Below are 22,271 nucleotides of genomic sequence, written 5' to 3'. Positions count from 1 at the left end.
ACCCAAGGACTACCGCCTTCTGCATTTTTCCCGCAAGTTTTTTAGTATATTGTTGACACGCATGGATACTTTTCAGGTTACTAACGAGTGAAAGCTTGGCACCTCCAACAGCGCCGATGATAAGGACTATTAGTTTAACAGAATATTCCGGGTACAATCGTTGCAACTCCCTTATAAGGTCTCTATACCTCTCTTTCTTTTCATTCTCCTTGGCTATGATTTTTTTGTCAGCTAGTTCCGAAAATGTGATAACGAACATGCTTCGCTTTTCGAAGTCAAGAAGAACCATGCCAGGTCTCGAGTGTACAACAGAAACAATTGTCGAGAATATAAAGTTCCAGTATATGCGGCACTTCCCATTGCCGACAATTGGCTCGATTTCCCTAGGAGCATTTGGAGGAGCGATATTAAGGTTAATGCCCTAAGAGTGACACAGATAAATAAATACTCAGGGTGTATATAACACGCCCTGCAGCTATCATCGGGAATGTCTTAGCTCAAAATGTGGCGACGGTATGTTAAGGTAAAAATGACACCGTCTTGGCATGCCAAAATGAAAGGAAAGCATAAGTCAGCTCACACGACATTGACTGATCCCTCATATTTCTGTAAATGATACCGTGCATCTTCTTATCGATGAGCTGTTCACGAAAGTTTTTCTCTTGTGCTTTCTTAATCCGGGCTTTCAGGAGTGAGTACTCAAGATAGATAAGAGTTGATGCATTTTGCTCACCCCTAATAATGAAGTTAAGACCGAGTGTTTCAGCAGCCTCCTTCGCTTCTTTGTACAGAAACGCTTGCTTGCCCACTTCTTCGTGCTTCCTGACCACTTTAGGAAGAGGGTATCTTCCATTTGCGACTTTCTGCGCTGTACCCAGAATAATCTTGTTGTAAAGACATTCAAGACTCAATATTCCTTTCTTGTCCCGATATCAACGGATCTGAGTTCGTTCTTCGTCCATGAAACCAATCCAAATGAATAGACTACTACCGGGACAGCAAGCATGTTTGTTACAGATACTTTGTTCCTCGCCGAAAGTTCAGAAGACCAAAGCTGCTGATGAGACGCTTGTATCTGCTTCGGAGAGTATCCTTTATAGATGTCACATCCTGCATTCGGCTCTGTAGCACGCCCAGGTATGTATAAGTCTCTCCAGCGCAAATGTGTCGTATAGCGCTTCTATCGACGACCTCAGGGTCTTCAGGGATGTTTTAAGCATAGATCTTACGATCTTCCATGTAAAATATATGAGTGACGTTGTACTTTCGATCTGCAGGTTTGCCGCACAAGTAACCGTCGGAATAGCGAAGTGCTAGAGATAGTGGCAATAATGTCTAGTTTTCCAAAGCGGCATGAATCTCTCTGTGCAACTAACGATTTGCGAATAAACCTTTAAGCTTTCCAAAAGACAGATGATAAGTCTATGCGAGGTCGAATCGAAAGCTTTCCGATAATCAATCCAGGCCACATTTCTTGCCACACAGATTCAATTGCATGAACAATCCTATCAGGTAGGATAGCTGTGAATATCTTATACAGTGTGTTTAGACAAGTGATTCGCCTGTAATTTTTTGGGTCAGATAAGTTGCTTATTTTCGGCAGGAGTATTGTGCGCCCTTCCACCAATCACTCCGGAATCGGTTCTTCCGACTTTAAATATTAGGTGAAAATACGGGCCAAATGCTGATTGGTTGAAGGAAACTTCTTGGACCCGAAGGTTTTGATACAATCTGGTCCCGGAGCGGAGTAGTTCTTTATCTCTCTTAATAATTTTTTCACCTCCTCGGTAGTGATGGGTGGGCATTCTTCACCAGGTGTCATGAGGGCATCCCACAGCTCCTCTAGTTTGTGCGGGTGGTCGACAGTAACTGGAGGGTCTTGGAAGAGTTGAGATCGATCAGAGGGAAATTGCTGATTTTTTCTGACCCATCTCTCCCTCTGCGCTAGACTTCTCTTAACTTTGTAGACAGAGAAAGAGAGGCGACACTAAGACCAACCATGGGCAGGTATGCAAAAGAGGAAGGGCGATGCTTTATGACCCGGAGAAACATCAACACCAAAGTTTCTCTCAAGCCTAAAGATCTGGCTGAAATGGATGACGAGCTTCGTAGACATTTTTTCGAAGAATCCGACCTCTGGGCTATCAATTGTTGTGTGTATAATACAACGAGAGTTTTGGCCGATGCGAACCGTAAAACAAAACAAATCAACGCTGCCGACCATCAGGCAGCATATTGTTAAGAGAATACGGAAACTATCTGACGCTAAGAGAAGTCTAGAGCGGAGGGAGAGGTGGGTCAGAGAAAATCAACAGTTTCTCTCTTACCCATATCGACTCTTTTAAAACCCTCCAGTTACTGTCGACCACCCGCCCAAACTAGAGGAGGTCGAAGTATTTTGTTGAGAAGTCTACGAAGTGCAGCATAGACTGGACGAAGACTCAGAAAATATAAATAGCTTCAAGGAGCTGTGGGATGCCCTCATAAAACCTGATAAAGAATGCCCACCCATCACTACCGAGGAGGTGAAAAAAGCATTAAGAGGGATGAAGAACTATTCCGCACCGGGACCAGATTGTATCAAAACCTTCGGGTCCAAGAAGTTTCCTTCAGCCCATCAGAATTTGGCCCGTATTTTCACCTCATATTTAAAGTCGGGAGAGCCGATTCCGGAGTGGTTGATGGAAGGGCGCACAATACTCCTGCCGAAAATAGGCGGGCAATTGAACCTATGTGGCAAGAAATGTATGAACAACGATGCTCAAAGAAAAGCGTCGCGGGATGTCGGGTGAACCTGCTCATCGATAGATGTGTCTGGAAAGATGCAGCATTCTACCAGCGTGACCTATCGATGGCCTGGATTGATTATCGAAAGCTTTCGATTTTTATGGTTTTGATTGGACTTTTTTAGCACCTTAAGACATAAGAATTTAAAAAAAAACTGATATTCAACTATTGCGTGAAAAATAATCAAAAAGAGTCCACGTTAGGAAGCTCCATCTCGGTGGCTATTAAACATTCAAATTGTACATTAAATTTTGTACAAATAATATGTGAATTACATTAGTGATCAGATATATCCTTGAGGAGATATTCCTGAAAAACTATTTTTTGTATTTATGGCCTAATAAAATGCGCCCTATCTCGGTAACCAATATGTATTTTTGATGACACATGCATGATTTCAGGCCTTTTCGACGCCTATAAAGCGGGACTAAAGCTCTACTTTTTACTCCCTACACTTTTGACTTTCTAGGGAGTGAAAAGTGACATCAGAGATAAATAATGAAAATTATACATCTATAAGCTCGCATTTTACGATAATCAGCCCACTCTCTGCGAAAACTGTGATGAAATTTTGGTTGCAGATAATAGAATTTTACGGTAATTTATGGAAAGTTACCATATATGACTGATAGAATTATCGTAAATTACCGAAAATTTCCAAAAATTTATTAAAATTTTTAAAATTAAAGTTGATGTAATTTATGTTAAGTTACATACTTCCCTTTACAATTACCATAAATGACCGAAAATTTCCTTATTTTTATAAAAAAAAAATTAAATTGAATTTTAAGTAATTTATCTAAGTTACCATAAATTGCCAGTAAGATTACTATAAATTACCGAAAATGTTCATGAATTTCCGGAAATTTATGGAAATTTTTGTAATTGAATTCTCGGTAACTTATGGTAAGTTATCATATTTTCCTGTAAAATTACCATAAATGACCGAGAATTTCCTGAAATGTATAGAAATTTTTAAATTGAATTTTGGGTAATTTACCTTACGTTACCGTAAATTACCCGTAAGATTATTATAAAATACAGAAATTTTTCATAAATTTCCGGAAATTTATAGAAATTTTTCAAGTTGAATTTTGGGTAATTTATGGTAAGTTACCATGAATGAACTCTAAAATTACAGTATATTACCAAAAATAGTCGGAAATTTTTTTCTTTATATTTTAATAATTTGGAATAAGTTAACATAAATTTCTGGAATATTCATCGTAATTTATCAAAATTTTGCATACCCTTCCGGAAGTTTTAAAATTAAACTTTTGGTAATTTCTGCTAGGTTACCATAAATTACAGGAAATTTTTGCCTTTCATTTGGAATAATTCATGGTAACTTAGCGGAAATTACCGACTGAACTGATACCACGAATTTCTTGGTGTCCGAAGAAAAAGTACGCACTCTATATACCTTTTCGTCTATGGTTGTCTGTGGTAAAACTAACCCTACCTGCCATGAGCTTGGGTTTCTCACACCGGGTAGTGAATGTTGGGCATCATCGACAATTTCTTCAATTTCATCGTTTATTATTTGAATTTTACAATGTCCAGTTCAGAAAGTGAAACAAAATGTACACCGCCAGATATATAGCTAGCAGCTGAATGTGCTGCAAAAAATAATTTACAGCCCGGAAAATCTAAGCAATTGTACGAAACCACGTATCAGAAGTTTGCGTTGGCGAAAAAGGGAAGAAAAGCTATAACCTCGCAAAACTGCTTGGTGGTTTACTTGGAAGAGATGGGAAAAAAATATGCGCCAACGACTCTATGGTCACATTTTTACATGCTAAAAACAATGATCAATTTGAAGGAAAAAATCCACATTGGAAAATACAATGCATTATTGGCACTCTTGAAAAGTAAATCTCTAGGGTTTCAAAGGATAAAAGCCAATGTTTTTAATGCAGAAAATCTCCCAAAAATTTTGCCTGAGGCTCCTAACGAGATCTATTTAGCAATGAAGGTAAACCCTCACTATTCACAATATTTACATCATATTTACATTATGTATATGAAGAATGTCTTTACAAAATGTCCTAACCTCTCAAATTTCAAACACAAAAATAAAATTTTTATAACGTTCTTATCTATCCTGAAAAACTTGATATCCAATACTATTAACACTATATTTAATATTTTTCTGTTCCTAAAATTTAGTAATTGTATTATTTAAAGATTTTTTTCATTTTCGGCGTTTCCGGTGGCGTTCAGAAGGGAGGAACTCGTAAACTTAAAACTGGAGCATGTGGAGGAACAAGGGGGACTATTGCTAGTAAGAATTCCTGACACCAAGACCAATAAGCCACAATCATTCACGATTAATTCCGAATATGGAAAAATTGTAAAGCAATATCGAGCTCTTCGCCTGGAAAATGTTACGTGCGATCGGTTCTTGCTGAATTTTCAGAAAGAAAAATGCACAATACAAATGGTTGGAAAAAACAAAATATCTGGTATGCCTAAACAAATCGCAACCTTTTTAAGTCTTGCTGGAAATCAAGCAAAGTTTCAGAATAGTACACCGATGAATTCGATTAGCAACAAGAAAAAACTGGGAAACATGATATTACCCGAAAAAAGAACTTCCGTTAAAATATCTGCCGAAACTTTTTCAACTAACGAGTCGTAGAATCTGTTAAAATCTCCTAGGTTTTAACCCAGTTCTCCCACCAGACCTTTCTGCGATCATGATTCCTTTTTTCGAAATCCAGTTTTGGCAGAAATCATGACTCTATTTCGAGAAACGTCTGAAATCATTCATTTGTTATAAAAAATATCGTATGCGCTAAGGAGGAGAGGGACTTTTCTCCCCCTAGGTGCATTATATACTGTTTTAAAGCTACAGGGCTCGTTCAAAAGGTAATTTTATTCTTTACAGATTATATGAGAACTTTTTTCTTAACAGACATCCCTGATAGAGATATTCTCAAAAAACTGATTATTGGTGCTTTTGACTAAACGAAAAAGTGATTTTCTTGCGGACAGGATCTGTTTAGATTTAGTCAACGATTTTTAAGCACTCCTAGGTACCAGAAAAAGCATACCACATTCACTTTTCTTAGGCGTTTCAAGCAGACTATTAGAAATCATAATAACCCTAAAGCTAAATGGCTTTCTTCGACGAAGAAGCTATGGATCTCGAGACAGTGAAGGTACGTGTGTTAGCTTTCGTAGATGATAAGATTTGTATGCCAGAGTCAACCGAAGACTTGAAGGGAATGTTAATGAAACTGAATATAAGCATGAAATACATGAGCATTGAAATTGATGCAAATAAAACAAAGATCGTGGTTTTTGAAGTAAAAGGTGAAAAAACAATATGCAACATTATCTTAAAGGACGAGATAGCAGAACAAGTTGATAAGCACATATATCTTGGTAGCCTATTCACGAGTGACGACAAGATAGATGGGGAATTAGATAGACGCATAAACGAATCAAAAAAGATTATCACCGGAACTAGTCCCATTTTTAAAAGTAACAATATAGTAAGTTAAGCTAAAAGTGCAATAAATAATTCTTATTTTTACCGACTATACTATACGGCACAGAGACGAGGACATATCAAGAAAAGGATAAGAATAAAATTAACGTTATTAATATGAAATTCCTGTGCGTGATGTGCGTCAAAATATACTGATGGACATATGTGGAACGAGAGCTTGCATGAAAAAATGCAGGGGTATGAAGAAAGCTAGAGAGGTATGACAGGACAGAAAAGTGTGACGACAATAGTTTATTAAAAGAGTGTCAGTGGCGTGAATTATGCCTCAAACAAAAGACCTTGGATACTAATGGGTACGATTGGGGAGCCTAACATGATGAATTTGTGAGTTTCTTCACTCAAATTGAGTCAGAGCAGTGTTGTAGAACGAACGAAAGTTCTAGATTAATAAAAAATTCTATACCTTCCCCTCTACATTACTCCCTTCATCCCCTAGGGAGTCACGCCCACTATGAAAGAGAAAATGGCCTAATGGTATAATAAATATAAAATATTGGCAATAAGTATACACATGTGCATAAGCAAACATAAGTTCCTAGTGACGAATACACAATAAATGTATATGACGTCTGATACATAATTAGGTTAGCACAAACAGTGCACACACCTGAAACAGTAAGAAGCGGACGATGGCCGAGAGTATCAGCAGGAGGAACGGAAACGTTAGTGAGTCGCGTAACTCAATATTCATTAGCGTGAAACATTAAAACTCCAATCTTTTGGATTGTGCGTGCTCATCCCATTATTGGAAACGTGAGTGCTCAATCCACTTTTAGCGAAGTACGTCCTTTTTCCCGTATCGGTGAAATACGTGCTCACCCCACAATTGGCGAAGTATATTCTCCTCCCACAATTGGCAATGTACGTGTTCATCAGTTGTACTCCGAATTGAGAGACACAGATCGACAAACTACCTCTGCCAGAGGATCTTTCCGTTCTCGTCCAAATATTGAGAAGCAAGCGACAACCTTTACAACCTTATCTAGCCCTTTTTGGAACAGAAAGGGCAAGATATAGAAAATAGAAAGGGAATAAAAGAGTTTGGAACGTGGTTTAATTATGTTTATTGCTTAAAAATCATTTATTATGTTCTGTAAAGATCAACTTATCGATAGAAAAATGTTTGTGTCAGATAAAAAGATTGTCAGATTATTAAAATATATTTTTAAAATATTTATTATTAAATTTGTAATATGTGTGCATATTGACGGTTAAATTATTTGTAGGAAAAAATTAGAAAAACAGTACGATGACGCGAGCGCATGACGGCACAATCTCTAGCCTGAAACTATATTTATTTCAATAAAAATTATATAAAAATTTATAATTATTATATTTGGTGGAGATAAGTTTACATGGGCGTTCTAATGCTTAGTGCAAAAGAGTATTTGGTGAGATGTAGAGAAAAAACAGTCAAAAAAACCTATTTACATTTACACTCTCGAGTAGGTGTTAGTGTTTAAAGATTGATAGTCCTTGGCATGGTAGTTTGTTGTTTAAGCAAAACGGAAGTTTTTATTTTGAGATATTATTAATATCATTTTTGAATTTGCTGGACTTGTTAGGCACTTGTTTTCTAAGATTGTTAATCGTTTCAAATTAGTTTCCGCAGTGCTACACCATACTGGTGAACCGTAAACCAAAATTGGTCTACGTATCATTTTCTATTTAGGGTAAAATTGGCCGGAGTGAATCATCAAAAACTTAGGTCCTTGTATCTTGAAAACTCGTTACGCTAGATGCACCCAATTTACTCAATTTAAAGAAGTTACACACACACAAACACAAGGGTGTTTAAAAAAACAATTTTTTTCTAATGGTGTTGAAAAGTTGAAAGTACATATAAAAACAAAAATTTTGGCACCTATTAGAGCCCTTAATATTGATATTAAGGTTTGCGTCTATTCATTTTTAATTTTTCTATTTAAATAACACAGAAAATTTTATTTTTTGTTTTTGAATTTTAATTACTTAGGAATGGCTTGTCTGCGCAACATCGCAGTGAGAGGATTTATAGGAAATTTCACGCTCTACAAAAAACGTCTAAAGGTCAAAGTTCCTCAGATCAACCGTTTAAAAGATATCTGTGATAAAAAAACACTAATAAAATTTTTTAAATGTTTTCCAATAAAACTGCAAAAAAAGATCATAATCTATATTCATATTATTTTTTTTTGTAAAATCACTTGAATTCCGTTAACCTGAGATTGTAAACTTTTTTTTGTTAATTTACTCAGTACGTAACTCACAAAAAGCACAAATATATCAATATAAAGGTTAAAAATATCAAATAAATGATTTTTGGGTATTTTTTATAAGAAATTTATTTTATTTTCTACTAAATACTAATAAATTTTATTGAACAATTAATTCTTTATAACAAAAAACAAGTGACTTTACAAAAAAAAATCATATGAATATAGAGTCTGATATTTTTTTGCAGTTTTACTGGAAAATATTTGAAATTATTGATGAGTGTTATTTTTGATCGCAGATATCTTTAAAACGGTTGATCTGAGGAACTTTGACCTGTATACGTTTTTTGTAGAGCGTGAAATTTCATATAAATCCTCTCTCTGGGAGGTTGTGCAAACAAGCCATTTCGAAGTAATTAAAACTCAAAAATAAAATTTTCCGTGTTATTTGAACAGAAAAATTACAAATGAATAGAGGCAAACCTTAATATTAATATTAAGGGCTCTAGTAGGTGCGAAATTTTTTGTTTTCATATGTACTTTCAACTTTTCAACGCCATTCAAAAAAAAGTATTTTTGTTTTAAACACCCTGACACACACACACCCACACAAGATGTTACGGTGTTGACCAGGCTACAATATATATTTAGAGATGATAAGAAAATAAGTCCTTGTTGATAACAGGTCAATTTTATTTTAAATCATGACTAAGAAACACTCAGTACACTGAAAAAAAATTTGCATTGAATCAAGTAGGCTAATTTATTTGGCTGATTTTACTTGAAAGAAGCAAGTATTTTCTTTTTACAAGGGACCGATTTTTTTGAATCGAGAAAATAATAGAATCAGGATAACTATTTGAATCAAGATTGTATTTACTCTAAGCAAAAAATTATTGAGTTAATTTCTTCCATTATACTTATTTGCGTAAAGTTTAATAAAATATTGGATTAAAATTATATTCTCATGATAAGTAACTAAAACTCCAACAAAATGTTTCATGATCCAAGAAAATTTATATACTTATTTTGAATACTATTCTAATTGAAACAATGTTCATGTTCTTGAGACGAGAAAATGAATGTATTTAGCGAAGAAATAATTTCTCTTGAAAATAATGCTGAAGACTTGATACAATAGACATTGCACACATACTATGAAATCGAATATATTGGCCTAAATTAATTTGCTTCTAACTGAATAAGTATCTTATTAAATATAATAATCGACAAGTTTACACTGTATGAAGTGGTTTCTCTTCACCGTTAATACATTCTGTTCGCAGCATGAAGTTGGTTCGTAGTGAAAACTTTTTTTCATTATTTTATTTTGAGATACAATTATTTTGAAATTCAATAATATCTATAAAATCCAAAACATTGGTGCACATAATCAATTTTAATTACGAAAATGTAGATAGGAATTTGCAACTTTGATAAACTACTAACTTTAGGCTGACACACAAATCAAATCACTCATAAAACTATTATAAAAATTATAAGTTTACTGCGTCAGTAAGTTTTTAGTAGTAAGAATTTAATTTTTAAATAGATTTGAAAAAATTGTTTTTAATTTTGATATCATTATACAAGATTCAAAAGTCATTTCATTCCTAAAATTATTCAAAGGTTATAAATGTACTGCGTCTATATTTTTTTCGTTGATTATTAGAATTTATTAATCTACTTAAAATTAAATCATTTAGAATTTTTTTTAACCGTGAAACATTTTTGTGAATTGGAAAATGACTGGAAATTTTTTTCCTGGATTGAAACGGCCACCTTATTCAATTTAAATTAAAGTTGCAAGACATAATTGTATTTTGTTTACACACAATTTTCGTATTTGATAATAGCAGTTTGAAAATCACAAACATGGCAAAATTCAAGAAAGTTATGAGTAAAAAAAATTAGTTTTGAAAATTAAAAATAATCATGTGTTATTCTAATTTAAACTACATTAGTTTTAGGCAACATATTTTTTAACTTTAAAAAACAATGTTAATCTAGCCCAGGGGTCACCACAATCCACAGGTGGAGCGTGACCGAGAATCGCTCAACCTTTTTCAAGATCTACGAATTTTTTCGACGGGAAATTGAGAGTAAATTTATAACCCTTTCAAAGAAAACCCCAGTTGGAAGGGCTCAGAGAAGCCTTTTTTCTGATATAATTGGACAGAGCTTAAAAACCAAGTATTTTATTTAAAGTATTTGAACTAAGCAATTGCCAGTAATTGTTCACAAATCAATGTTTTCGACATTAATAATACTAAATAATTGAAAAATACTAATAGTAATAAAAATAAGTGGTCAAAAATAAATTCAAGGCGTCCAAAATTTAAAAGTATTTTTAAAATCGAGAATCTGTAGATAAAATTATTTCAGAATAAAAGTTTGAAAAAAGAAAGAATTAAAAACTTTTAAAATTGATGACTTAATACTTAAAGGATTTGAAATTGCATTTGGGCTTTTAAATAAAAATAATTTTTAATTTGATACTACTTTAAAGTATATTGAATATTTCAAAGTCAAAGCTGCTTAAATTGTAGAATGTTAAATTTTTGAAAACACTTTTTCATTTGAAAACAGTTTAAAAATAAAAAGTTAATTTTTATTTTTAATAGAAAAGTTTTGAAAAAAGCTATTGCAACTTAAGGAGAAGAATTCTTTGCATTGGTATTAACAACTCTCTCTCTCGAAAATTTTGAAGTATCCTCAAAAAGATGTTTTCTCAAAAGAAATATTGAGTTTAACAACTTCTAGTTTGAAGCTGGTTAAGGCTCACCATACGGCTTGGTAAGATACTGCCTTGAAATTCTTAGCCGAGATTTTGTCATCGAAATCGAAGTGCTTCGTTAGAGAAGTGGTTAGAGCGCGCGATTAGGACACACAAGTTCAGCTAGTTTAGGAAGGGTTCGAATCCTGAGCGAGTGCAATTTTTTAAATCATTTAGGCGTACGATTATATGTGTAAGTAAGAGTGTGTGTGCGAATTACATATTTTAATAATTAAAAAAATGAAGATTATATTCATACCTGCGATTAACTTGAATCAAATAAAATTTACTTGATCCGAAAAAAAGTTTTTTTCAGTGTACATATGAGGTATAACGTTTCGACTGTACGTCGACAGTCCTCATCAGAAAAAACTAACTCCTCATGGAAATATGTAAGCCTGGTAGTCCAATAAAATATGAATATTTAACGTTCATGCGGACGCGCCTCCTTTTATCACTAGTGGGCGCGGGGTGGTAACCTACCGCCACTTCGTTTTCACTTATTCTACAGTTCATATATGACTATAAACCTTTGTAATCGAGGTTATTTTTAATAGAATGGTCTAAATACATGTTTAAACAATGAAACCATTTGTTAAGACTTGAACAATGTATAAAATAGATATACAGTAAAAAGTTTACAATATTACTATAATCGATAAGTATCTCCATAAAGAATAAAAATACAAAAATAAACAGTCCCATGAAAGTGGGGTTTTCATAATTTTGTACTGAATTTTGTAAAGCGATAAATTACCGACAACCTGACCCTTTTAACTTTTGATGATGGCTGGCACGCACGACCTGCAGTCCCAGAAGTGACGGCAATGCTATATTGCGTCATATATAGTAACAAGAGAATACAAGCCCCTCCCGAGCTTCTGGACACGGTTAGTCTGTAGGTATTCATGTTTTTCTATCACGGATGGTGGACTACCGCCCACGCACTCGCTTGAAGGTTAAATATGATAAAAACTGATACTACATTTTATTGAACTACCAGATTTGGGGCCATCCATATACCACGTGGAAAATGTTTCACCACTTTTTGACCCCCCCCCACCCCCCTCGTGGACAGCCGTGGAATTTGGACAAATATCCCCCCTCCCCCGTACTTTGTCCACGTGTACATATTTTATGAAATTATAGATATTATTAGTCTTCAAAATGTCCGGGAGCTCGCGACAATTCCAAGGTCGTCATTTGAGTACGTAATTTTAGTACTCACGAAACCCATTGGGGATGACTTTTTAGGTGCAAACAACTACCAAGAAAATTCACTGGCAGCTCCTGAGTGGTGCCAAAGTTGACTGACAGACTGTCAAACATGCCAAAAATTCAAGTCAAGGAAGGTGATTTTAGTACTCTTGAAACCCATTGTTGCGAGCTGTGGATTTACGTAACAAGTGAGAATTTCGTAATTTCCTTTTTATATACATATTCGTTTTATAAAAGTATACTATAGATGAAAATTTTAGTTAATGAAAAGGACCATTCGTTTTCTGATTAAAATGTCAGTCAACTTTGGCACTACTCAGGAGCTGCCAATCAAATTCTTTGTTAGTTGTTTGTACCAATACAGCCATCCTCAATGGATTTGAAGAGTACTAGAATGACGTTTTTTTACTCGAATTTTTGACATGTTTGACAGTTTCCCAGTTAACTTTGGCACCACTCAGGAGCTGCCAGTCAAACTTATTGTTAGTTTTTAGCATCCAAACAATCATTCGCCGTGGGTTTGAAGAGTACTAAAATGACATTTTTCACTCAAATTTTGTACCTGTTTGACAGTCTGCCAGTTAACTTTGGCACCACTCAGGAGCTGCCAGTCAAACTTATTGTTAGTTTTTAGCATCTAAACAATCATTCCGCGTGGGTTTCAAGAGTACTAAAATGACGCTTTTTCACTCGAATTTTTTACGAGTTTCACGATAAATTGTTGAAAAATACACCAACAGCTGTTAGTTAGTCAACGAATTTCGAACTGTTGACTATGAAAACAAAAGAATCTGAATTTTTAGTGAGAAATAAAATGACGACCATAGGATTGTCGCGAGCTCCCGGATTATAATAAGTCCAAAAGGAGCGATGAATTGGCTGAAAAAATTCGAATTAGCTTAGGAACGTGAGCTTAAACATGATTTGTCTTTCAAAGAAAAAGTCGTGAAAAAAATAGAAATGAAAATAAAAATTATATTGTGTGCTGGCACAATATAAAAGTTGGAGTATACCTAGAGTATACCTTGTCTCATTTCAGTATATTTTCCAGAGATTTAGGGAAATGTGTGTCCACGTGGATTCTAGCTCGACCTCCCCGGCCCCCCTCGTGGACAAGCGTAAAATTTTGCCCTCCACCCTCCCCCTTAAAGTGTCCAGGTGGGATATGGATGGCCCCTTCACATATTTCCATGAGAAGTAAGTTGTTTCTGATATGGACTGTCGACGTACAGTCGTAACGTTATACCTCATATGTTCTGAGTGTTTCTCAGTCATGCTTTAAAATAAAATTGACAAGTAATCGACAACGACTTATTTTCTTATCATCTTTAAATAGAAGTCATATTGCGTTGCTGACATTTGGGCTTTATCTAATGGAATGGATGCAACCTCATTATCTTTTTGCAATGTAGGTGTAGGACAATATTATTTTTTGAGTGTTTTTGTCATTCTTCAAAGAGAGCCACGTTTTTCAAAGGCTCCTTTTATCGCACATTTTTTTAATAAAGCCAGGAGGGTTTATACTTGTTATCTGTGATGTAGTTTTAATTTCTTTATTTAATAGGCTGCGAAAGTTTGACTACTCCAAATTATCATAGTGATATATTAATCTATTTTCAACAATTAAAGGCGTTGATTCATTCTCTGAATAGAGCATAGGATCATTTGAATACCTTAAACTAAAGTTATATCTATATTTAACAACTTATAAATTTCTCTGCTTCTTAATTCATTACGAGGATTACCAAACACAGCTACTATCTGGATATCACTAACTAAGTTTATATACATTCTAACGTTATAGAATTACAGATTTTAACAGCCTTCCATGGAACAGTATTTTTTTATAAATGCGTACAGCTCCCCTATCTGCACTATTTTCTCCATCTTTTATGTTTTTACGAAACTTTTACTCGCGTAAGCCCGGTTATACATAATAGCCACGGACTAAATCAAGTGACTGATGAGATTAGAATCTTATACATTAATTCAATTAATTTAATACGATGCTTGAAACCTCCTGCGATGATGTTGTAGGTATACAATTACGAGCGGCCACAAACGTTGGAGGTGACAACAGTCACCTCTGGATGTTTTCTTAGAGCTATCATCTGCCACTCCACGGGTTTTTAGTCGCTCATTTTCTGATGGTCCAGACAGTTTCTTACAATGCGACAGGTGTTTAATAAAACCGCCTTCTGAGCTGCCGCCAATATCCTACTGACTCCTAAATGTTCAAGATGTTCAGTGCATCTTGCGTACACATTGCCTATAGCCAAAATTACAATAGGATGAATAGATGCATCATTCACATTCTTCCATATAGTCTTTACTTCATGCCTTAACTCGCTATACTAGTGGATCTTGGTTGTACAGGTTGAGAACAAATTTTGGTTAAGCGGTCAAGCAATGTCAATGATGTAGACTCTTCCACCTTTTTTTCTCGCAATATGAAGTTAGGTCGATTGGTCCGGTCGTAATGATCCGATTGGATAGTAACATTCCAATATAAGATGTTATCTTCGCTTTCTAAAACGGGCATTGGAATGTATCTATAGAAAGGCATCTATTCTCTTAAGAGTCCTAGGTTTTGGGCAAGTATCTCCACATAATCGGCACCGGTCAACGAATGACGAATCCTTCCATCTCTGGATACAGAACACCCTTTCTTAACCCTTACTTGACACACTTCGACTGTGTGACATACTTGACACACTTGGTTGCTTTGTACCCCAGCAACAAAAATTGTTATAAAAAATAAGTTGTTGATTATTTTAAGTTGTCAATTTTTTTGTAGGTTCTTAATAGTATGCTTTTTGAAATTATATAGATGATATGGCCAAAAAGTAAAATTAACTGTAGTAAAAAAATTGCATTGTCCGAAAAAATCGAAAAAATGACAAGTTTTACAGAAAAAAAAACATAACTTTTTTATTTTTTTTTTCAAAAATGGCTAAAAATTCAGCTGAGCTCGCTCAAGATATAGTTCTATAAGAAAAAAAAAAAGGTTTCCTTTGTGATCCCTGAAAAAAGGTATTTATTCTTAGAAATGAATGGAGGAATTTCGCTAAAAAATGAGTATTGTATTAGTACCAGAATAATGAGTAATATTTATTGTTTCAAACCAATATTTATATGAGTACGGTTATAAAAATCGATTGAATATGTTGAAAATGACATAAAAAACGTAATCACAATGATTATGAAACCAATTCATCTTTCAACTGTCGGTACAATCGTCGCAAATTACATAACTGTGCTCATTGCAAATGGGACTGTGACAGGCTGAGCAACTTTTTCGGCTTTTTCGATCTTCTTTTCTCTTCCAAAGTACGCGGCGCATTGCAGAAGGTAGATTGATGCGTACTAAAGCTCTTTCAGCCCCAATATATATATTTTAAATTCCTGCGATGCCAAGTCTAACATTCCTCCGGAACGTACCCACCGCATACCTCTGTTCCAAGTACGATGTTACGAGATGGATATATAAATTTTCCAAGTAGTCGATCGTCATAACCTTGGCATCGTTTCCGTCATTTTTCAGTTTTCATTTGAGCAAAATTCTCGCGTTGACAATTGCCTGATCCAACATACCGCAAAAATACATTGCCGGCCACCTGCAGGTCTTCCCAGCCATAGTACAGGAATGACTTCTTGATTTGACTTCTTGTTTTTTTAGCGCAGAAGACGAGGGTTAAGTCCTGCGTATGGCAAACCTTTGTATTTGGCCGTGTTCTCGGCGCAACTATGAAGTCGGCTGGAATTTCGCGTTTATTTTTCTTCAGAGTTTCAGTAACCCTTATGTTGAATGGATCAGGAAGTATTCGTTGCCGGAGAGATATCGAAGTATATCAATTGTCACAAGTAACTGAATGGCTAGTGTTTTAAATCGGCTCAGTGAATAATCGGAAGTAATATTCTGGCCGCAAATAATACGATATCTGAATAAAAAAAAATTGTTATATACCGTAAAAAAATCAGACATTGTACAACATAATATACCTAGTTTTTTATTCACTTCGATGTCAATATATGGAAGAAAAAAATCACTTCGATTTCACCAACTCAATGTTACTTGACACACTGGGGTACAGGTGATCCCACTCGACTTCGGACGGCTGTCGCAGAGAGACTGATCACCCCAGCGTGATGGTACGGGCTGGAGGGGGCAGCAAAACTTTCCAACTACTAATAAATGACGTCACAGGCCCATTTTCCTCAGGTTAAGATATTCAAAATTAGGAAAATGTGGGCCTGGGGTTGTTTATACCCCAGTGTGTCAAGTAAGGGTTAACCAAATATTGGATGCCTCATTATCCACTTCATTTTGATCTAATGTTTTCGGGTGCTCGCCATGGATGGCTTTCTGCCTCCATTGTATTTCTAATTCCTTTATGGTTTCTCCCCTGATATTGAAGGCCCCATTCGTGAACAAATTTAAGGGCGTGTAGTCAAGAACCACTTTGCAGATGCTACTGTAAAGCCCCACATTTCGCTTGCTGTTAAAATAGTCTTGCAACTGTATAACTTGACACTTACACCGTTTTTTGACACCTGCAACGCCCCTACCCCCAATATGTCGTGGTAGAACTACCCATTCAATCGCTGAATTTCTGTGGTGCATTCGGTGCTTCGTAATTTCTACGCGAACAATTCTGTTTAACTATTCAAGGTCGGTGTTAGACCAATTTATGAGCCCGAAGGAGTACGTGAGGACAGGGATGGCGTATGTGTTGATTGCTCTGATTTTGTTCGCCGAGTAGAGAAAACTCTTGATGATCAATCTGAGTCTCTTAGTGAAGGCAGTCGTTGGGCTTGTCTTAACTATTGTATGCCAAATTACACTTAGAATCAAGAATACCCAGATATTTATATGATTCGCCTGCAGCCATTGCCTTGATGTCATTTTCCAACTCATTCTCTAACTCTGCGGTCCCTAATCCCCCTCTGATTACATGCACTGTTCTACATTTATCTAGTCCGAACTCCATGTGGATATCATTAGAAAACTGCTTTATGACATCGATCAGTTGCTGCATATTCTGGGCTGAACTAGCGTACAGCTTTAGGTCATCCATGTAAAGAAGATGGGACACTTGATGACCATCCTCATTATTATGAATTCTGAATCCATGTGACACGCTGTCTAGTGTTTTTCTCAATGGATTGAACGCTAAACAGAAACATAGTGCGCTGAAGGAGTCTCCTTGAAATATACCCGTCGTAAAAAGTATTGATATAGTTATCCTTGGTTGTCCATTATCAAAATACTTGATTCCCGTACCCCAGAGCCTCATCGCATGCCTTAGAAAGTCAATAATGTGTGGGCAGATTTTGTAAAGTTTTAAGACTTCAAGCAAATATTCATGCAGCATGGAAGGAAACGCTTGCTTGTAGTCAATGGATGTCATATGTAAGTTCCTTTGATGCTTACGAGCTTGAGTCATGGCAACCGCGTCTATAGTGAGTAGATCTTTACAGCCTCGCGAGTTTTTAAAACATCCTTTTTGTTCTTCTGTAAGAATTTTATTCTTGTCGCAATGAGAATATACCTTATCTGCCATGATAGCTGGAAGGCATTTATAAATTGTTGGAAGGCAGGCTGTCGGTCGAATGTCAGACGGATTTTAAGCGTCTGTTTTTTTTTGGTAGCATGTACCTTGTACTCTAGACCATAAAGCCTGGCATCAGATCTGGGTGTTCAATGATCTTCTGAAAACACTTTGCTAACGCAAGATTCACACTCGTCAGGTACTTCTGCCAGAAGTTGTGCACCATGTCCCGACCTGGAGCTCTCCAATTACTTGCCCTTTCCAAGACCGCTGAAAAATCTAAAGCTGTGATGTTTGTCAGTTGCATTTCAGGGCTATTGCTTGCCCTTGCTTCCTCCAGTTTGAACCACGCAGTGTCCGAATTGCATCTGTTCATTTTTCCCCAAACACCCGATCAGTAGTTAGTCATATCTTCCAATTGAGGGACATCGGTGTCTTGCTGGTTATTTGGCTTTCCTCTCAGTTCACGATAGAACCTTCTTTCATCTGTCTGAAAGTTTCGATTTTGTTGCCTTCGTGCACTACTTTTCTTGTACCGACGCAGTCTGGCAGTAAGAACATCAAGTCTCTGTCGTTGGGAGTCTATAATCTGATCCAATATTTAAAAAAAAATTATTATTTCTTATTTATTATTATCTTTTATTATTATTTATTTTATCTTTCTTTAAATACGTATAATTTCTGACTTTTAATTGATGTTTTAAAGTACATTTTCATTCATTAATCATTAATATGTCAATATTAAAATGACCAACAAATTCAATCAGTTTCCTCGGTCCGTTTTTAATATCAATTGCATTCCAGCTAGAAATTATAATTTTATTCATAATTTTCGAAATTTTTAGCAAATTTGACAAATACTTAAAACTCATCTATTGGTGATTGACATTTTCTTAGGTTAATTTTAAGTTCTTTAAGTGCACTTAATATTTTTGAGAATTTACACATTTCTTTGATTTGATTTATTTCTTTCATGAGCATTGTCAATTCATTAAGATCATTATTGAAAAATAGTTGAGAAGAGAAGATGATTTCCCTAAAAGAGGAAAGTTTCGCATTTTCTAACGATCTATATTTGGGATTACTCATTCTAGGGTTCATTTTGATTTTTCTGTAAAGGTAAAGATTTTTTGTTTTTTATTAGAAAACGACTCTAATCCCTTCATGTATTCTTGACAGGCCGACGGATTTTCTAGATGAGGTTCAGTGCACTTAAAGCTGGAAATTGAAGCTCGTTCAATTCTTTCAAAATTTCTTTCTTTATTCAGTTTATCGTATAGTTCTTTTAAGATATAGGTTCTTATTTGTTCATTTTTGTTTGTGCACTAGATAGCTATTGTCACATGTTGTAAAAATCTCAGTAAAGCCTGGATTATACTTTATAAAAAAACTGTTGTTTTCCAGTAGTTTCAAGTTGTAGAGTTTCATTCATGTCCATGAAATAATCGTCATTTTTACTTAGTTTTCTAGTAGCGATAATTTGTTTCTAGTTGGAATGGTTGATCCATATAGATGTACGCTTATGGAGCTTAGTTTTATTTTCCATTGTTGGAATTTTCGCTGTTTTCCTTCTTCTTAGTACAGAAATAGCATCCATTATTCTCCCCACATCTTTGCGATTGCAGGAACCTTCCTTGTCATTTTTGACGTTATTCTAATAGTCAATATTGAACGAAAATACTCCTTACAGGAGTTTTAACCAGAACTTGAAGTTCAATTATAGTTTATTTTCTTATATCAGATTAATACACTTTGGACAACACTTTACTTTTTATCCTAGTTTTTCTAGAAATACAAAAATATCAATAGAAAGTGTACAGGATACACTTAAGCCTATAAAGTAAGTCACTACTCAATCGCGGTTGTCTAGAACGCTCAAAATTCGATCGATCGTTATTCGGAGCGGATTTCTTTCAATCCTTATTTCTCGTAAGTCGCTTTCTATCTAAGCGGACACTTAAAGCCCTTTTCAACTCATATATTTAAAATTAATTATAATTAATCATAAATAATAATAATTAATATTAATAATAATAATAAATAATAATAGTATTAGAATCCTTGTATCCCGTTACGCGCAAACCCCGTGTAAGTGTCAGAGGGGTCTTGCATGCATATCCCTAAAGGTTAAAATATAATATAATGTATTCTTTCTCATATATGGTATAGACAGAAAAATTCTGATTTTTAAGATTTTTCATCTTACCATCTAATCCGCCTACTGTAAAGTCCCCAAACTCATCCTCATCAGATTCTCCACAATTATCCAAAGGGGGTGGAGTTGAACTAACTAGAGGAGGAAAAGCCATCGTCACCTTCCTCCTAAAATAAAGAAACGAAACATGAATTAGTCGTTAAATGCTTAAAACATTTCGGTCCTCCTTTAGTTAATGAATTTAGATCAAATAATTAAGTCTCTCCCAGCAAGAACTACTTTAAAAGTATAGTTGAAGGTGTAACCAACAACGAGGAATTTTCATCGATCGTCCATCAAATAGAGTAATAAAGATTGAAATTAAAATTTCAATTTTAAATCTTCGGTCATACGATCATTTATTAATAAAATCAGTTTATAACAACGTTTCGGTCACATATGGTCCTGCCCCAAGTCGTGATATAGAATACACAAAATGTTTTAAACCTGAAGAAGGCACAAAAATGTGGCCGAAACGTTGTTATAAACTAATTTTATTAATAAATGATCGTATGACCGAAGATTTAAAATTGAAATTTTAATTTCAATGTTTATTACTCTACAAGAACTACTTTAGTCGGTAATTGTCGAAATGAAAGAAAAAACGGCAAAAGAAAAATAAATCTGGCATTTTAAGCTGTCACAAACAAAAGTTATAAATAAAAACTGTCCAAAACTTTCTTTTTTATATATGCAATTATTATTGCAATAATAAGTCAACAAGTGTCTAACTTTCAGAGAATATGTCCCTTGCCATCCTTATGATTCGTGCAAAACTTCAGACCGAAATAATTATTAATTTTAATAAGAACTCACTTATTATTAAAAAATAAACTAGCTTTCAAGGGAATTTCTAAAGATTTGGCCGATAGGATATTAGCAAAAAGCGTGTTATATTGTGTACTACAGGAGTTGTGCTATTAAATTGCACCTAGCGACAAAACGCTATTTTATAACTAAATTGCATAAAAATGGCTACAAAAAGACGGTACATTTTTGGAAATTAACAAATAAAATAACTTGGTTCATTTTTACTTAATGGAATCGAGATAAAATCCATCCGATGTGCTATTTTTCTAAAAATTTTCAACAACAAAAATTTGTTTTATAGAATTACAGAATAATATCTGTACTATTTGTTATAAAATTTGCAAGATAATGCATTATTATTTTTTTCTTGATTGCGGTGACTGATTATGGGAAAAGGATTGACGTGTTCTGTGGCGAAGGAGTGGGGGAAACCACTGCTACCGGTCGAGTGCTCGCTCCAAAATTAAATTCACGTGTTCAAATTGGAATAAGTTTAAATAAGTATCTTATTGTTTACAATATACACGTTTAACAAAAATCCTAGAAATTTTTTTGTTAAATTCTTTAAATTTTTGTCTACAAACTAAACAAACTTTAAGTTCCTTTTTTTTAATCGAAAAAATGTATTTTTTATGTGGAAAAAGGTTCTGGAATTGAATAATGATAAATTGCTTTACTACTAAGTGTACTTGAAAGCACAAATCTTGCAGAGGACAATAACCGACTTTTTGTTGATAACCTATCGGTCAATTCTGTAGAAATTTAATTGAAAAATAGTCTCATTTTCAATAACAAATGAGTTATTATGAAAACTAATAATTATTTCAGGTTCAAATTTTTCAAGAAACATATTTTGTGAACGTTTGAGACGTTTTGCTTAATAATTTCAATAATAATTGTTTATTTAAAGCAAAGGTACTTTCGCACTGTTTTTTCCATGTAAGCAAATGAACCAATTTTAATGTATGACATGTCAGTTTGTAGATATTTATAAGAACTACATTATTTAACTAAAACTTTTTTCTGAAAGGCATATAAGTTAGTTGACATAAACAATAAATTTTCTTTTGTTATCTTTGACGATTATTTACACACAGTGCTTTTGAGGCCTTGGTTTCATAGGGCACTTGGACCATGGCCGGATTAAGGGGGGGGGGCTGTAGGGGCTGTAGCCCGGGGCCCCGCTTTTGAAGGGGCCCCCAAATGCTTCCTCAACTTAAAA

The 22,271-nt window shown here is 34.7% G+C and overlaps 1 protein-coding gene across 6 annotated transcripts in view; it reads right to left on the bottom strand.

The window, feature by feature from the left end:
* LOC117172541 overlaps positions 1 to 22,271 on the bottom strand; it is a 179,055-nt gene that overhangs the window by 90,255 nt on the left and 66,529 nt on the right. For all 6 annotated transcript variants that reach the window (XM_033360577.1, XM_033360580.1, XM_033360579.1 and 3 more), the window contains one exon: positions 20,252 to 20,367. In XM_033360577.1, the coding sequence (XP_033216468.1) occupies positions 20,252 to 20,354 (103 nt within the window). In that variant the 5' untranslated portion in view covers positions 20,355 to 20,367. The remainder of the gene's footprint in view (positions 1 to 20,251; positions 20,368 to 22,271) is intronic.

This window comes from Belonocnema kinseyi, chromosome 5 (genome assembly GCF_010883055.1).
Source record: "Belonocnema kinseyi isolate 2016_QV_RU_SX_M_011 chromosome 5, B_treatae_v1, whole genome shotgun sequence".
NCBI lineage: Eukaryota > Metazoa > Arthropoda > Insecta > Hymenoptera > Cynipidae > Belonocnema > Belonocnema kinseyi.
The sequence above is the reverse complement of the archived record's forward strand: the minus strand, read 5'-3'. Positions and strand labels throughout refer to the sequence as shown.